Source organism: Labeo rohita, unplaced genomic scaffold (genome assembly GCF_022985175.1).
Source record: "Labeo rohita strain BAU-BD-2019 unplaced genomic scaffold, IGBB_LRoh.1.0 scaffold_613, whole genome shotgun sequence".
Taxonomy (NCBI): Eukaryota; Metazoa; Chordata; class Actinopteri; order Cypriniformes; family Cyprinidae; genus Labeo; species Labeo rohita.
This window is the reverse complement of record NW_026129539.1, coordinates 30,400-47,363: the sequence shown is the minus strand read 5'-3', so window position 1 is coordinate 47,363 and position 16,964 is coordinate 30,400. Positions and strand designations below refer to the sequence as shown.

Genomic DNA, 16,964 nt, shown 5'->3' with positions numbered 1-16,964 from the left:
ATGAAACATAAACACTCTCAGTGAAATTAAGTAAATGATTTTTCAAGCTGGGTAATTCTGGTTTGCATTTTGTATAAGGATGGTTGATCTTAATGGCAGCTTGCTTGGTAAAATGCTGGATAAGTAAAAAACGCTCAGTATATTAACAACACAATATCAGTCTTTTGTATTAACGTCAACAGTATCAATTAACAACATTTGCAGCATCAGTTTTTCGGCATCTCTCCTGTTGCAGCCGTGTGCCCATCTGGGCGACAGTGTAATGTAAACAGCCAGTATAGCAGCTATAAGTGAATGTCACGAAATGGGTCAAAACTACTGGTATGTCAAGGCATTTAGGTCTTACACTGTAGTTCTTGTCACAGAGAACTTAGAGGCAAATGGTCTGAACTTTATCTATGCATGACATTTTTGTCATTGTAAACTTAAATTCATGTGCACTTTTTGTTAGTTTGATAGTGTCTCAGTCCACATCACATTTTAGGAAAATAAACACTTTAATTATTATTATTATTATTATTATTATTACTTTATTATTATTATTATTATTATCATATCTAAGAAAATTATTATTTCATAAGTATATTATTTTAGTTTACTGTAGGACTGTATTAGTTTACCGAAAAAGCTACTAACTGTATACAAAGTTTAAACATTATCAAATGGCATCAGACATATTTAACTTAATTAAACAAAAAAAAAAAATGACAACCAATGGCACAAATAGTTACTGAACATACATACAAAAAAGCAGTGCTTTAAGTTCTTCAGTCAGGTCTAACAATGACATTTCTCTGTCTTTTTTGTTTGTTTGTTTGCTGTTTACGTTCTTTTAAGATGTAACTGACTTTACGAGGATACTCGTGTACGAAAACGCAAAAACACACTAAAAAAATACATCTTGCAGATGTAAATACAGACGTAAAATAGACATTGCAGATACTGAGTTTAAGATGGCTTAAGGAAGCTGTTTTGGTTCCTTTAATTAAGATGAAATGGTTACCAAGGACATTGTATCAACACAATTAGTTCTTGCTGTGTTGTTGAAATTAGTGTTGAGGTGAAATTGACACTATTTCTCTGAACAATAAGAGACTGTGTTACGATAAAGAGCAGATTGGAAACAAGAAAATCTTTCCATTTCCCATCCTCTCTTCACATTCCATTTCAATTAAAGTATCAAAATAATTAATAATGTTACATCTCAGTGGCAGCCGCAGACTCAATCTCAATGTGATTAGAGGACAAGCCATCGATAGTGTTCATCACTACAGCATTGGTGTGATTGGAGGGCGTCTCACTAACGTCATCCACCAGTGGAATGTCACTCTGATTAGGTGACAAATCATGAAAACCATTCGCCTGTAAGAAAACAGATTCACAGAAGGTAAAAGAAATGAACAGGACTAGTGATTCACTTGCACAAACAAGCAAACAAACAAAAAACAAACATGAACTAGGAATTATAAGCGTGTATTCTTTTAATGTTTGCAGAACATATCTCCTAATATTTCCTAAATATTGAACATAAAAGTGGGATGTTTTTCTTGATGAATGTGATAACCTGCATTACTCCGTCATCTCGTGAACTACAGTTATATACAGCTGTGGCCAAAAATATTGGCACCCTTTTTTTTTCTTTTTATATAAATATAATTCTGATAATAATATAAACTAATACAAAATGTATCCACACCACTGTTTATTATGAAGTATAACAATAGTGATGTCCTCATGAGTTATTTTGTGTTTTAATGTAGTGTTTTCCGAATCAAACCACATAAAAATGTTGCCAACTTGCAGATCTGATTCTGATTTTTTGTAGGCAAACTGATTCAGTGCTCATAGTATCTTACCTGATTACTGTGCTTCGTCCTGGTGTCTGTTTAAACAACAACAAACTAATCAATTAAAAAAATATTTGCACACAATTTCCATCTTGTTAATTCAGCTGTATGTGTGATCAGAGCAGAGTTGATTACATGTCATCTGTATTACATATTCAGATTCCAAATATCCTAAAGTACTTGTAATTAGAGTATATTACATTTTATAATGCTCACAATCAGAATGGATATTTAATGACCCAAATCTGGGGTGCTAAAAAATGCAAAAAAAAAAAAAAAAAAAAAAAAAAAAAAAGAAAATGTGATTGGTCCATCCCTAGTATTGAGGTAAACCAACTAGTGAATCTTTTTTCTTTTTTACACCAGGTTATGGAAATGGATGGTTTAAAGAACAAATTTGTGGAAAAGAATCAGACTTCCAGTCACTAAGTTTAATACTCACCATTCCTTCTTACAAGACTGTGTAGTTGAGTATAACGAGATACAGCCATCAGCAGCAGAATAACAATAACAACAACAACAACACCAACAACAGCAGCACATATTCCTGCTACAGCAGCTGAAGACAGACCTGAATCTGGAACAGATAAAGAGAAACAGTCATTATTACTAAAGTACAACTATTTTTACCATTGATTTTTACCAGTGTGTTTTTCAAGCATTTACACTTTTTCTGCTTTAATCATCATGATATTGATTTAACAAAATAAATTATGGGATCTGGTGGGTTTTGAAGAGCAGCAGCTAAAACAGATTATTTTATCTTCACTCCTGTAAAGAGCATGTCTTTGTTGTATCACTTGACATGAAGGTGTTATCTCAATTATAGTGTAATACTATGGTTGCAAACAGGTGGAAATTTTCTGGTTAATTTCAGAAACATTCTAGACATTTTGGAAATTTTCAGAAAATGTTGAAAAGTTTCTAGAAATGTTCCACTCCATTTGATACTGAGTCAAAGCTCCCATTTTCAAACACAAAGAAACCACTAAAAATAAATAAATAAATTAAAATAATAATAATAATAATAAACTATTTTAAAATTGCTAAAGGGAACTAAACTAAATAATACTAACCAGTGACGGTAACACTGAAGCTCCTAATGATGCTGAAACTACTGCTGTTGATCTGTAGTTGATAAACTCCAGAGTCTGTGATTGTGGTGTTTGTGATGGTCAGAGATCCAGTCTGATGATCTAGCTTCAGTCTATTTCTGAATCTCTCATCACCATCTTTACACTGAACATCTGTACAGATCTTTCTGGGTTCTTCACTGATTTCAGCGATGCAAATGGCCTTAAAATGCCACGTCATCAAATCATTTGGGTTTTTTGTCACACCAGTATCTAAAGTGACTGATTCTCCCTCCTTCACTGACTTTCTCTTCATTTCATCTTGTTCAGCAGCAGGAACATCTGAAACACAAACCAACAGATGATTGGATGGATATTTATGCCAAAAGACACACAATATATATAAAAAAAAACTTTGAATATGAAAGTGATTTAATCATGCTTCTTAAAAAGCAACATGTATCTCTGTTTTGTACACATGTTGTAAACTTATTTTACATCAAATCCTCATTATTTACTCAGACAGATGATAGGACAACGTGATCACAGACGAAAAACAAAACTAACTCTTCAAACTTTCAGCTCACAAAAAAAAATAAGATGATTTAGTTTAAAAACTGAACTGTTTAAAAGATTATATCTTTTTAAATAGGTTCATTCATTCAATTTGTTAAATGACTCACCATGGACAGTAACACTGAAGGTCTTTTCACTGCTGATTCTGATGCTGATTATCTTTAATTCATAAAGTCCAGAGTCTGTGGTTCTGGTGTTTGTGATGGTCAGAGATCCAGTCCAATGATCCAGCTCCAATCTATGTCTGAATCTCTCAGCACCTTCATTACACTGAACATCTGTACAGATATCGCCGAGATCTTCAGTGATTTCAGCGATACGAGTGTAATTAAAATACCATTTTATATCTTGTTGCTGGATTGTTGTAACATCAGTGTGTAGAGTGACTGAATCTCCCGTCATCACAAATGCTGACACTTCATCTTTCTCAACACCAGAAACACCTGGATAAGAAATTAACAGTTAATTATTAGCCAAACAAAGTTATACAACAGTAAAGTGCTGTGAAAATGTTTTTTTTTTTTTTTTTCTTTTTTTGCCTGGAAATGTCCCTCATGTTCAAAACAACCCACAATTGCAATACTGTACAAGCTCAACCAATATAGCCTGCTGACAATCATGTAGTAATTTGTTTTTTGTTTTTGTTTTTTACCAGCAGAGGGCGCTGCAAGTTATAGCTGATAACTTGGTTGCACAGGACTACTTTAGCCATGAAGAACAGAACCTTTTTATTACTAACTATTGTCAGCAGTTGATCGGTCGCGATCGCAAAACCATGTTCGGGGGACCTCTGAGCCCTGTATGAACCAGAACAAAAACAGTCCAAGCAAAATAAGACAAGACGAGCGTTTGGCATTAAAAAGTATATAAATCGTATTATTTTTTATTAAAATAACCGATCGTTTTGCTAGATAAGACCCTTCTTTCTTGGCTGTGATCGTTTACAACCGCATTTTGCACCGTTTGAAGCCGCATTTAAACTGCATTTTGGAAGTTGAAAATCGGGGCACCATATCAGTCCATTATATGGAGAAAAATGCAGAAATGTTTTCCTCAAAAAACATAATTTATTTACGACTGAACAAAGAAAGACATGAACATCTTGGATGACAAGTAAGTATATTATATGTGAGTCTTTGTTTTGAAAGTGGACTTCTCCTTTAATAGTAAATGTATGTTGCGGGGCAGCGCTGACAACCAGTTTTGTGTCCACAGTGTGATAGCGTTCTCACTCTCAACTCATATTTAGGCTTGGTCAGGACCCTTTGGGATTACTTTTTGACGTGCAGAGTCCTTCATTGATTTCAGCTGTTTGCTTTAATTTAACGGTTTGCATGCATTTGTAAAAAATGTAAATAATTTAATATAAATTTATACTTTAATTGGAGCACCGAAACCCACCCTTACCCTTCTGAACAATATAAAACATGTAACAGTTGAATATGAGTACAGTCACAGTTAACCTGCAGAGAAGTAGGGTATATACTTGCAGGCAGAGGCGTAGCAATAGGGCAGGCAAGACAGGCAATTGCCTGGGGCCCCCGCATTTTGAGGGGGCCCCGACAGCTGACCATTTGAACAATCTGAAATGTCATTATTAAAAACATACACGCATACACATAACAAATCAACATATTCTTATAATTCAAATCCGTTAAAGGATTGTTAGGCTGCACTAATTAGGTCAACCGGAACCAGGAACACTTCCCATAACATCTGATGTACTCAGTGCATCGTCAGAAGAATGGCATCTACGCAAATATTAGTCTGTTTCTCTCTTATTCCGAGGTCACATTAACCACCAGATCCAGTCCGTATAAAGATCAGATGGTCACTGCAGTCCCCCGGATCCAGTCCGAACCCAGCCCCGATGGTGGATCAGCACCTAGAGATGACCTCTACAGCCCTGAATGTTAGCGGAGTCCACATCAACTAGATGAGCCCCAGAGACGGATCCACAGTGAAGACCACATCACCTAGACGGCTGTCGACACAAGACCACGGGAACTTTGGCCAGAGGAGAACTGGCCCCCCGACTGAGCCTGGTTTCTCCCAAGGTTTTTTTCTCCATTTGTCACCAATGGAGTTTTGGTTCCTTGCCGCTGTCGCCTCTGGCTTGCTTAGTTGGGGACACTTTCTCTTAACACAATATTGCATTTTATTTTATTGTTTTTGATTAACTATCTTTACCTAAAAAGTGAGTGTTTACTGTTGCCTTTGGCATTGTTGATGTACTGTTTCCTATTTAATACTGTACAGCCGCCTCGTCACAATTCTGTATTGTTAAAGGCGGTATATAAATAAAGGTGACTTGACTGACTTGACACGCAACTTGGAGCAATATATCCGCATCCCCCCTAGAGGGCTCCCTCTCGCGTTACGCTGGATGTGCTTGCTTTTTCTTCAAACTGATGCAGCACTATTACTAGTTTTTTAAAATGAAAAGGACTTTTGAAAAAAAAAAAAGAAGAGGAGGAAAAGAGGAAACATGACAGCGGTAAGTTAAGTGATGGAGATACTGATCATTGATGACTTAATGATAATTATATGACAAACCAGTGTTTTTGTTGTTCCAGCTTATTTTCGTTTAATAATTTTCTAGATTGTCTAATTTCTAACAGGGTTACTAGCTAGGGTTACACGTACTGTAGCAGCAGCATGTATTTTATGCAGGTATTAATAGGCTGCAATAGGTGATAATGTTAATGAGGTGAACATCACCACTTTGCAAGTTTTGGTACTGTGTTTTGCCGCCAGTGGAGAGCTCACAAAACAATTTAAATAAATATCATTACATTTACTTAGTTGATATTTTTATTTAGCTCTTCTACATTAAAATAGTTGAGTTAACACAATTAGTTGTCAACTAACAATGAACTAATAGTTAATAAACTGTAAATTAAATTAAAACGATTTAATTAAAATGCTAATCATATATTTCTGCATTCAGGAGCATTGCTTAAGTTCCTGTCACCACCACCACCTCAGGGAGATACCCCAGTCCATCCTTCTGACAGTGAAAATGGTAAGCTCAGCATGTTAGATATATTGTTACTATATCAATACATTTACTTTACAACTCTAGAAAATTGGTTAACATAGCCAGTTGATAAACTAATAATAAATAATAAATTAAGATGATTACCATATATCTCTATAAATATAATAGAAGATACCCCAGTCCAGCCTCCTGACAGTGAAAATGGTAAGTTCAGCGTGTCAGATGTAGTCCATTACTGTAAATAAGAAGATTGTTCTGTGTCTTTAAGATTTTTTATTAATATTTTGTCAAAGAATATGCACTTTGTTTAAAAAAATTACATAAGCATAAAACTATTTATGTTATATTGTGTGTTTTGACTACTTTTTTATGTTGTATAAATGTATATTTAGATAACAAAGATATATTAACAAAATAATCTTTTAGAAGGGCCTCATCTATTCATTTTGCCTGGGGCCCCCACTTCACCTTGGTTCGCCTCTGCTTGCAGGGAACGTTCTGGGAAGGTTCTTTTTAGGTCATAAACTTAAACCAAAAATAACCCACAGGGAACGTTCTGGGAACATTCTTTATAGGTTATTAAAAAGAGAACCTACAGGGAACGTTCTCATTTGGTTCCCAAAAAATAACCAAATGGGAAGCATGGGAACGTTAGGGGAACGTTCTGTGTTTGCTGGGTTATTCTGGGTTTTCTGAGGTCTCCTTGCACATTCCCATGACATATTTCATCAGACTAACACTAAAAATAAAGGTGACAGGTTAAGTAAAATATAATGAATGTAATACAATGCTTCCCTTTATAGTTATTTTTGTTTTCTAACTATCGAATTTATTGTACAACAGGGATGTGACGCGAGATCTGATTTCGTAACGAAATCCTTGTAAATATTTTGCAGTGTTTACATTAGAGCTGCACGATTAATCCTTAAAATATTGAGATCTCAGTTAAAACACCCACGCGATCGTATTCCTGAATGACAACGATGTACACTGTAAAAAATGTCTGTTAAAATAACAGTGAAATGCTGTAAAATCACAACATTAAAATACTGTAAATTGAATTACAGTGAAACATTGTATACTTTACAGTGTAATTTAGTAACATGTTAAACTAAATGTAACTGTAAATTCAACATCAAAATTATGTTTTTTAAACATACTTTCTCTGTGTAAAAGACATATTGATGTTATTTTGACAAACAAACACTGTTTTTGCAATACAATGCAATACAGTATAAATGGCAATGAAACTGTTAAAATTACAATTAAATTCTGTAGACTTAAATAAAAAAAAATGACCGTGAATTTAACGGTAAAATACTGTAAAAATGCTACAGTAAAAACATGTTAAATGGTTAACGGTAAAATGCCGTAAAATTTACAGTGAACAGTGAAATTTACCGTAAACTGACATTCCCAGAATTCCCTGTGTTACATTTTTTTTAAATTTGATGTTTTTTTGTTGAAATAACCCTTTCTTCTTAGTTTTTTGCTTAGCTGTTTTGTACATTAGGGTTCTATGTTACATCTAATGTTGTTAAATTAATGTTTATGCATTATTTCAGTTTCATGTCTGTTACCATGATGGTGTTTAGTGTTTGTGTGAATGACACTGTGCACCTTCTATATATGTTAATTTTTAAAAGCTGTTTGTGATGAGCTTTGCTTCATCATTTGACTTTCTCATCACCACCTGCTTTTGGTGGTTATCAGTGTATTACAAAGGTACAAAAAAGATTTCATTACTTCAATAGGTTGGTACATTAAAATTATATCAGAATAAAATTACGGTATTTACCTGTAAATTGAACTGAAAACCGTAAAACACAAAATGTTCAATGTAAAAAAAAGTCCTGTAGTTTTTACGGAAAAAAACTGGCAGCTGGGGTTACCAGAACAATTCCGTAAAATATACAACAAAACAGTAATTGCTTTTACCGAATAACATGTCAATTTTACAGTATAAACCAGTAAATATAACAGAAGTCCAGTGTGTTATATGCTGGTTTAAACTGTAAAATGTACATGTTATTCGGTAAAAGCAATTACTGTTTTGTTGTATATTTTACGGAATTGTTCTGGTAACCCCAGCTGCCAGTTTTTTTCCGTAAAAACTACGGGATTTTTTTTACAGTGTAGCTATGTCTATTATGACTGTTTCACATCGCCAGTGTCAGTGGAGCGTGAGAAGCAGGTTTTGTCGCTGCTCATGTTAATGAATTAGAGGGTCGGGGTAAATGTGAACGCAGAAAGAGCAACACAAACAGTCTTTTCAAACACATTATAATCATTATTTCTATGTTACAGACATTTAAATAACAGAAGTACTGGGATAAAAGTTTATACTTTGGGTATAAACACTTATTGTCTACAGTAGCGATAAAAACGAAAGTATTTTAACACGTGTATGTATTGTAACGCTTATCCTCTTCCGCCAGGAAAAAAAGTATGTCATTGTATGTCATTGACAGGTATGTCATTGAATCATTCATTCAGGAGATTTCAATAGTCAAACAAGTTTTTGACTTGTTAAACAAGTTTTTGACTTTTATTTTGTTTAAATGAATATATGTTTTTAAAAGACTTAAGCAATGAACAGTTTGTCAGAACCACTAGTAAATTACGTTATTTTGTTTAGTTTTCTGATCTTTTTTCTCCAGAATCGTGAGAGAATCGTGATCTCCAATTTAAAAAAAAACAACTGGAACTCTCAATCTATCCAAAAGCTCGTTTAAATGTTTTTTTTTTTTTTTTTTTTTTTTTTTTTTTTTTTTTTTACTGCATATAATTCATTAAAATGGAAGTTTAAGTTTAATTTCATAAAGTTCAAAATGCACCTACATTTTTTTTTTTTTTTTTTTTTTTGCATTTTGCATTTTGTATTTTTCAGTTGAATAAATGACTATTTTCCCTATACATTTAATCATTGATGATTTCTTAAGAAAAGTTTAAAAATCTCGTCTCGTTTCGTCTCGTGGGATAGGCGTCTCGTCACACCCCTATTGTACAATGAATGTCTTTCCTGGGGTAAATGTGAATTTACGTGACATTGTGCATTTTAGACTCTTGAGGCTTTCTGTGGCTAAAAAAAAAAAAAAAAAAAAAAAAACATATTTATAAATTGTAGAGTTTGTGATAGAATTGACAGAATTTGAAAGCTGATATTTCTAAATTAAAAAGCAAGCACAAAACTTACTGCAGGAACGCTGCAAATGATGAGAGGAATTAAAGACGTTAAATATTTCCAAGCATTTATACTGTCCAAGCAAGATGTCGAATAGAAATATTAAGGGAATACTTTAATACAGTTTATAATATACCCTTATCAGCATAGTAAAGTAGATTCGTCTCTCGTTGTTTCTGAGAGAATTTGTGCCGTTAATGCAGTGTTAGCCGTAGTTTCTTTTTACTTTAACTTTTACAACTCTTGCGCAAAGTTTGCGCGTTGCTTGTGTGTGTTGCATGACCCATCCCCCATAATAATTATTTATAGGCCACATTATCCTGCCCGAAAGACCATAAACATTACAGTTGGCATCTGCAATAATTAATTAAAAAGGAATCATGTCCGAGCAAATGTGACTTTTCACTTTACGCCTACCTTTAAGTAGGCGTAAGATTTAGTCTCAGACGTAGCACTACGCCGAGATGGTGCAACTGGTATAAATTCTATACACGACTTAAAGCGCATTTTATGTCCAGCCTAGTCTTACAACCGGCCTATATCTTTATGCAAAGAAGAGTAAAACATAAGGTTTTAATCGCTGAAACTGATCCTGCTCAGTTAACACGCTCACATCTCATTCAAAAAGATATTCCCGAACCTTAGCATGACACAATCGAGACACACAAGAGCCAGTGGCATTTCACAACCAAGGCTGACGTAACACTTCTTCTGGCAGGCGGCATGTTTTAAATTTATTTACGTACAAACAGACTGAGCTTTACAGCGGACAGAGGCGGATCGCGTCTATTCCTCTCACAAATAAATTGTTTTGCCTCGGAAGACTTGGAATATTAATACTCTTTGAATAAATTATTACTGTAGCTGTATCTGCCTGTTATATCTTGTGTTTCATTGACAAATGGTAGGTTTAGGGGCAGAGTTGGGTTACCTGCTCGTAAATGTGCTCACTAAAAAATGCTGGGTTAAAAGTAACCCAACTATGGGTTGGTATAGCACCTTCCCATCTGTGGGTTATTTCAGTTGGGTTAAAAGTAACCCAACAGTTGAGTTAATTATTTAGATTAATTTACATCAGTTTTATTATTTTTTTTTTTTTTTTTTTTTTAATAAAAATACATTATAACACTACTTTGTTTTAAAATAAATATGTTGTTTATTTAAATATGCAAATAATATTTTTTTTAACAAATATATTTTGAAATGTATAACAGTTTTAGTAAGTACAATAAATTCATACTGCAAATGTTTACAAAATAAGTGTACAATAATGTGTAAATATATTACATTTAAAACACACAAATATGCACATACAACTGACATATTTTCAAAATGTCACTGAATTCAAAACCAACAATTGTGACTCAGGTCCACAAAACCAGTCATAAGGGTCAAGTTTTTTGTATTTAAATGTACATATCATCTGAAAGCTCAATAAATAAGCTTTCTATTAATATGTAGTTTGTTAGGATAGAACAACTATTTAAAAATCTGTAATCTGAGGGTGCAAAAAAATCTAAATATTGAGAAAATTACCTTTAAAGTTGTCCAAATGAAGTTATTAGCAATACATATAAGAAATTAAGTTTTGATATACTTATGGTAGGAGATTTACAAAATATCTTCATGGAACATGATCTTTACTTAATATTTTAATGATTTTTGGCATGAAAGAAAAATTGATCATTTTGACCCATGCAATGTAATTTTGGCTATTGCTACAAATATACCCATGATACTTATGACTGGTTTTGTGGTCCAGGGTCACAAATGTGTATCAATTCATATTTATTTATATCAACACATACACAAATAAAACAAACACAACATACAAACCTTTATCAATAAAACAAAAATAAAAAATCATAAACACAAGTAATAATAATAATAATAATAATAATAAAACAAAGCAAATCTGCTGGCTGCTGGACTTACTGATAATCAGTAACATAAAAAGTTTTTACTGATCAATAAATATAAAGTTTCTAAGGAAGAGGTGATGTGTTGAAAGAACTCCTGGAATATCAAAGACTGTGTGCTGCAAATGGGTGCAGAGGGCTTTGGGTAGTTGATGTCATACATGTAGAAATGTTTGAAACACAGATCCACTGCTTGTAGTTAGGTCTTCTGTTCCACTGCTTCACTGTTGAAAATGCTCAAAACTTGGGAGGAGTTTTTTGGAATTAGTGCAGCAATGCTGGTGTCATCCGGCAGCATAAAACTTCCTTCATTCACTCCTTCCTCTGTGATAATGCAGAAGAAGAAACATTTTACAGATAAACTAGTAAACATTTTTTCATAATTGTTGGAAAACCTACACTACTAATCAGAAGTTTTTGAACAGTAAGATTTTTAACATTTTTTTAAAGAATTCTTTTCTACTCACTAAGCCTGCATATATTTGATCCAAAATACAGTAAAAGCAGTAATATTGTGAAATATTTTTTTACTATTTTAAATAACTGCTTTGTATTTGAAAATTCAGCTTTGAAAAGACTGGACAATTACATTTTAAAATATATTCAAATATAAAGCAGTTATTTTAAATGCTGCATTTTGGATCAAATAAATGTAGGCTTAGAGAGAAAAGAATTCTTTAAAAACATTAAAAATGTTGCTGTTCAAAAACTTTTGACTGGTAGTGTATATGGATCACTAATATAAATAGTTTACTTACCTTGAAATGTTTCAGTTAATTGGCATGTGGATATTTAATGTATGAGATTCCACTGTTGTAGTTTTCCCTTCACTGAAGAACCCAATGTCTAAAAATAAGTATAAACACATTTAGTACACATTTAAAAAAAACCCAAAAAAAACAAAAAAAAAAAAACATGCAAATCTGTCATAGCTTTATAAGAGAAATGGCTGTAATTAGAGACGATTCTAATATATGCATAACAATATTCAATATAAATAAACCATAAAAACACTTTTAGTGTTATTACAATTAGTGCTCGCTTTCCAAACAACTGACGCTTGCCCTGTTTTGAGCAGCAGGCGTCGCCGTTGTGTCACGAACGATTGGAAGCGGTGAATCATTTTGCGAAGCAATTCGTTTAATTGATTCGAAACTTTGAAAAGCTGCGTTTCTCCCATCACGTCTTTCTTTTGGGAAAATCTGATTATTTTTAGACTTTTCTAACAGAGAATTCACTGAATTTGAGCTTATCTCTCTGAGCTGCCGCTGAGCTAATCTTACATGCTGGACCGAAGTTGAATGGTCTGTGCAGCCCGGTTCAAATGAACACCAATGTCTCATTTAGCATTAGCCATTTCCCATATATAACGTTAAATGTGATAATCATTAATGCGACCAAACAAACTGTAGTCAGAAACCGTACGCCTGGAACCCTTCATCAGCTGTAAAATAATACTAAACCTGTAGTAATAGCAGACAGTGATTTCAGTAACATAAGCACTCCTATATACATTTCACCGTACATTATTAACGTTAGGTTACTGTAATACATCTCTAAACAGTTTTACTACTTTCTGCTAATTTTTATTTACTTTATTACTGCTAGCGACCTAACTGGGACAGCTAAGTTAACGTTAACACAACGTTAAGTTATTCATTTCCAACTCATTCTCCGCAGTAACTTTACAATACACTGACTAAAGGAAACTACAACTTCGTTAAAAAACAAACATACAACAACAAAAGTTCAATTCTGAAATGCATTACACGTTCTTCTTATAAGTATAATGTTATAAGAGTTATCAAAACCCTGTTACTCACCTCACACTGATGCAGCAGCAGCTTCTTCTGTTGTCAGTCACTGTCGTCCGTTAAAATCTGAACTGTCGCCGCAGGAACCAGTTAAACCCAACGCTGGGTTATTATTAAAAACAACCCAACGATGTTTAAAAAAATATCCCAACGTTTTAGAAAATAACCCAACATAGCGACCCAATATGTGTAACCCATCTATTGGGTTAAAAAAATAACCCATCTATTTTTACTGTGTGTAAATAATGAAATGTAAATAAAACTTGTGATTGTTTACATTGAAAAACCACACCCCAACATATATGCAATAATGGCAATATTATTACCCAATATATAATTTAATATATTTCGCAGAGCGATCACCCATTTGATTACACACTTTGTGGTCAGAATTAACCTAAAATGCAAATAAGCCTAACTAGGGATAGTAAAAATTCATTTCCAAAAGCATAAACAGAAAATGAAATTTTAAAAGTTGTAATATACTAACCGTTTGTGAAAATGAAAACCTTACAGTTAGAAAATGTTTAAAATATTGTATACAGGATTATTTATCGTATGTTCTCATATTTAGGCTATTGTTTAATTTTTGTAATGTATTTCGTAAAGTCACAATTTTGTTATAACCATTTGATCTGCTTGCTACTTATACATATTATTTTGTATTTTCCATAGTGCTATTTTTGGTAAATTGTATTAACCTAGGGTCAGTTGATCCTCAAACATTATAGACCTTTCTCACAACTTCCGTATTTTGCACCGGAAATACGCAATTGCTGTGGAAACCTATTTCCTCCCCGGTATGCCGGTAACCAGGTAAACAACAAAGATGGCGCAAGCATCGAGCAAGAGTTGTTGTAGCGTACCGGGCTGTTTTGTAATGCCCAAAAGCAGCCTTATTTATCTTTCCACTCCTTCCCTGCTAACGAAGAAGAAAGACGAAAATGGGCTATCGTCGCTAGCTGCTACACACAAGACGTTCACTTGGCCCAAAGGTGGCCTGTTATGATTTTGGCTAACGCAGGACACTACTGAATGATGCGCATCAGAAAGGGTTTAGAAGTGGGTATATGCAAAGCCGACTGATAAAGAGATGTGTATACGCAGGTTCTGCACTACACCACTGTATATTACCCTACTCAATAACATTAACACAGGCGTAAACTCCCTTCAAACTTCATCTGGAATGTCACCTTTTCTGTCACAACTTTTCGAACAGGCGAACAGACACACACAAAGTATTTAAAGCAGGTTCATATTTTAGAAAATGTAGTTAATATTTGCGTCATTATTGATTTATCTCATCCACCCGCGACCCATCCGCAAATAATCAGAATGCATTTTTTTTTTTTATTACCGGACCCACCCGACCCGCGGATATAACCGCCATACGCGCATCACTATTATGGATAAACTCTTAGTGGAAAAATGTATATCCTTTTTCCAGTTTGTTCCTCTTTGTGACGGAGTTTTCCTCCACGATTTTTGTCACGTCGGCAAAGGTGCTCTTTGGCAAACCCATGAGGGAAGTTGTGTAGACACTCTCCATTTTTAATTACCCCGCTTTCTGCTGTGTTGACATTAGACAGGAAGTGTGCATACCCTGCGATTGCGTATTTCCGGTTTCTGTGAAAAAGGTCTATTAACAATTATAATAATATGTGGAATCTAATAACAACAACAATAATAATAATAATAATAATATTGTTCTTGTTTATTAATGATATTTTGATTACTAAACAAGGACATATGCCTAGTTTTCATGTGTAGTATCACTGGAAAAAGCTTAATGGCTAACTCGGATCACGTTACAGGCACCTCAGCGAATCATACAATGTGATCCTTTCCTGCTTACTGCCAAAAGTGGCTTTGTTTATACCTTAACGTCACGGCACATGGTGTCTAAGGGATCGTCTGACAATTCCACGAACCACAGTGTACTGTACTTGTACAAATGGAGGTACTCACAAAACCTCACCTGTAGTAAGTCAGTCTGGTCAATAGTAATGTACTACACCCGCTGGAACATGGAAAAAATATTTTTGCTGAATTATAGTATTTTTTAAAGGTATGCTGTACATACAGGAAACGAAGCATTGGCAAAATTTAATATGTAGTAAGTCGGCTGTCTACTAGGAATAAAGCCTTTAGCAGCTGGAATTTGTTTGAAAGGTTTTCGTACTATGAGTGGAACTTGCAGACAATCCCTTAATATAGCCAATATCGAAACTAAAACTAAACTCACCACGCTTCCTATACAACCATAGATTCATACAACATTGCCCATGATGAGTATCATGAATATTAGATGAATAATATCTATAGAAAACTTGCTGCTTGCTGCTATAACTTAGTGCGGTTGCTTACAAAATACAAATTTTATTTTAGTAGCCTACAAGGCTACTTTGTAAACTTGGTGTTATAGCCTAGGTGATAACAAAAAGTAGCACACTACATTTTGCTTGATGTTCATTTACATAATCCATTTGGCTAAAGCTTTTATTTAACAGTGACTCAAATTACATTCATTGTCCATGCACTTGTTTTAGGCTATGTACCGATTGTAACATAATAGTCTTACCATGTGCGAGTGAAAACATGAAGAGTGAGATCAAATTAAACCGGATCTTCATTTTTACAAAGAAAGTATCATAGAAGACTCGGATTCATTTTCCTTTTGTTTGTCCGCGAATTTTTAGCTGTCTGATAACATCACATAGCCATGGCTACTTCGATCAGTGACGCAGTCTGCGCGCCTAACCTCTTAAACCAGGTTTACTACTGGGAGGAGTGTATGTAAACACAAATCATATTTGAGAAAGCTTAACGGCTTGGATCACGTGTGCCTTGATAACCAATCAGATTACAAGGTCACGTCATTTTGAATTTCAGTCAGATTTGTGGGATACTCAATTGCTGCTTTGAAATTGCTACGCCCTATTTTATTTACGCCTGTCTTCAGGCGGCGGGTGGCTTGACCGAGTGTTCACAGATGGCGGGCTCACTGTGTGTTTCCACTGGCACCTAGCTAGCAGAGCGGAGCGGGCGTTTTCAATTAATTCCTATGGAAGCTGAGCTTAAACGCTTGCGCAGTGCGTTTACGCTCAACTTCCATAGGAATGAATGAAAAACGCTCCGCTACGCTGTAGTGGAAATACACCGTCACTTGACTGAGGCGTAGAGAGGCTGCATTTATAAAGTAACACATGAAACAAACAGCATAAGTTCATCATTGATTTAGCCTTCCTATTCACCCATTAGGCATACTTCATTAGCTGCTTTCCCCGAGCTTATTTGTGCGTATTTTCACAAATTCACAATATATATTTCCCATTACAAATATTATAAATAACTATGTTCAATGAAAACACTTAAAGAACTGTGCTATTAATTACAAAATATTGATTTTATTTTTAGTAGGCCTGAAAACAGAGTAACATTTAGTTATATGCTCATTTATAGCCTATCATTTATTTGGCAGAAGTTTTTTATTCAAAGCGACTCAAATTACATTCAATGTACAGCTGTCAGTTTATAAAAGGATTTAATA

General features: G+C 34.2%; 1 protein-coding gene and 1 long non-coding RNA gene across 2 annotated transcripts; both read right to left on the bottom strand.

Moving 5' to 3' along the window:
- Positions 1–6: 6 nt before the first annotated feature.
- On the bottom strand, positions 7–16,139 carry LOC127161324 (uncharacterized). Its single transcript, XM_051104010.1, has 6 exons — positions 15,996–16,139; positions 3,604–3,939; positions 2,924–3,262; positions 2,290–2,424; positions 1,857–1,882; positions 7–1,362 (listed from the first exon to the last, which is right to left on the bottom strand). Exons 1-6 carry the CDS (start codon positions 16,045–16,047, stop codon positions 1,198–1,200), a joined length of 1,053 nt encoding a protein of 350 aa, XP_050959967.1. The 5' UTR covers positions 16,048–16,139; the 3' UTR covers positions 7–1,197.
- On the bottom strand, positions 10,982–15,256 carry LOC127161326 (uncharacterized). The gene is made up of 3 exons (XR_007827012.1): positions 13,424–15,256; positions 12,359–12,446; positions 10,982–11,924 (listed from the first exon to the last, which is right to left on the bottom strand). It is a non-coding gene; the product is annotated as an uncharacterized LOC127161326 (long non-coding RNA).
- Positions 16,140–16,964: the final 825 nt, after the last annotated feature.

Coding starts and splice junctions, on each gene's coding strand:
- LOC127161324 (XM_051104010.1), bottom strand. CDS start 16,047: ATGAAGATCCGGTTTAATTTGATCTCACTCTTCATGTTTTCACTCGCA. Junction 3,940..15,995: donor CATGTTTTCACTCGCACATG/GTAAGACTATTA, acceptor TTTCTTATCCAG/GTGTTTCTGGTGTTGAGAAA. Junction 1,363..1,856: donor GGACGAAGCACAGTAATCAG/GTAAGATACTAT, acceptor GTTTTCTTACAG/GCGAATGGTTTTCATGATTT.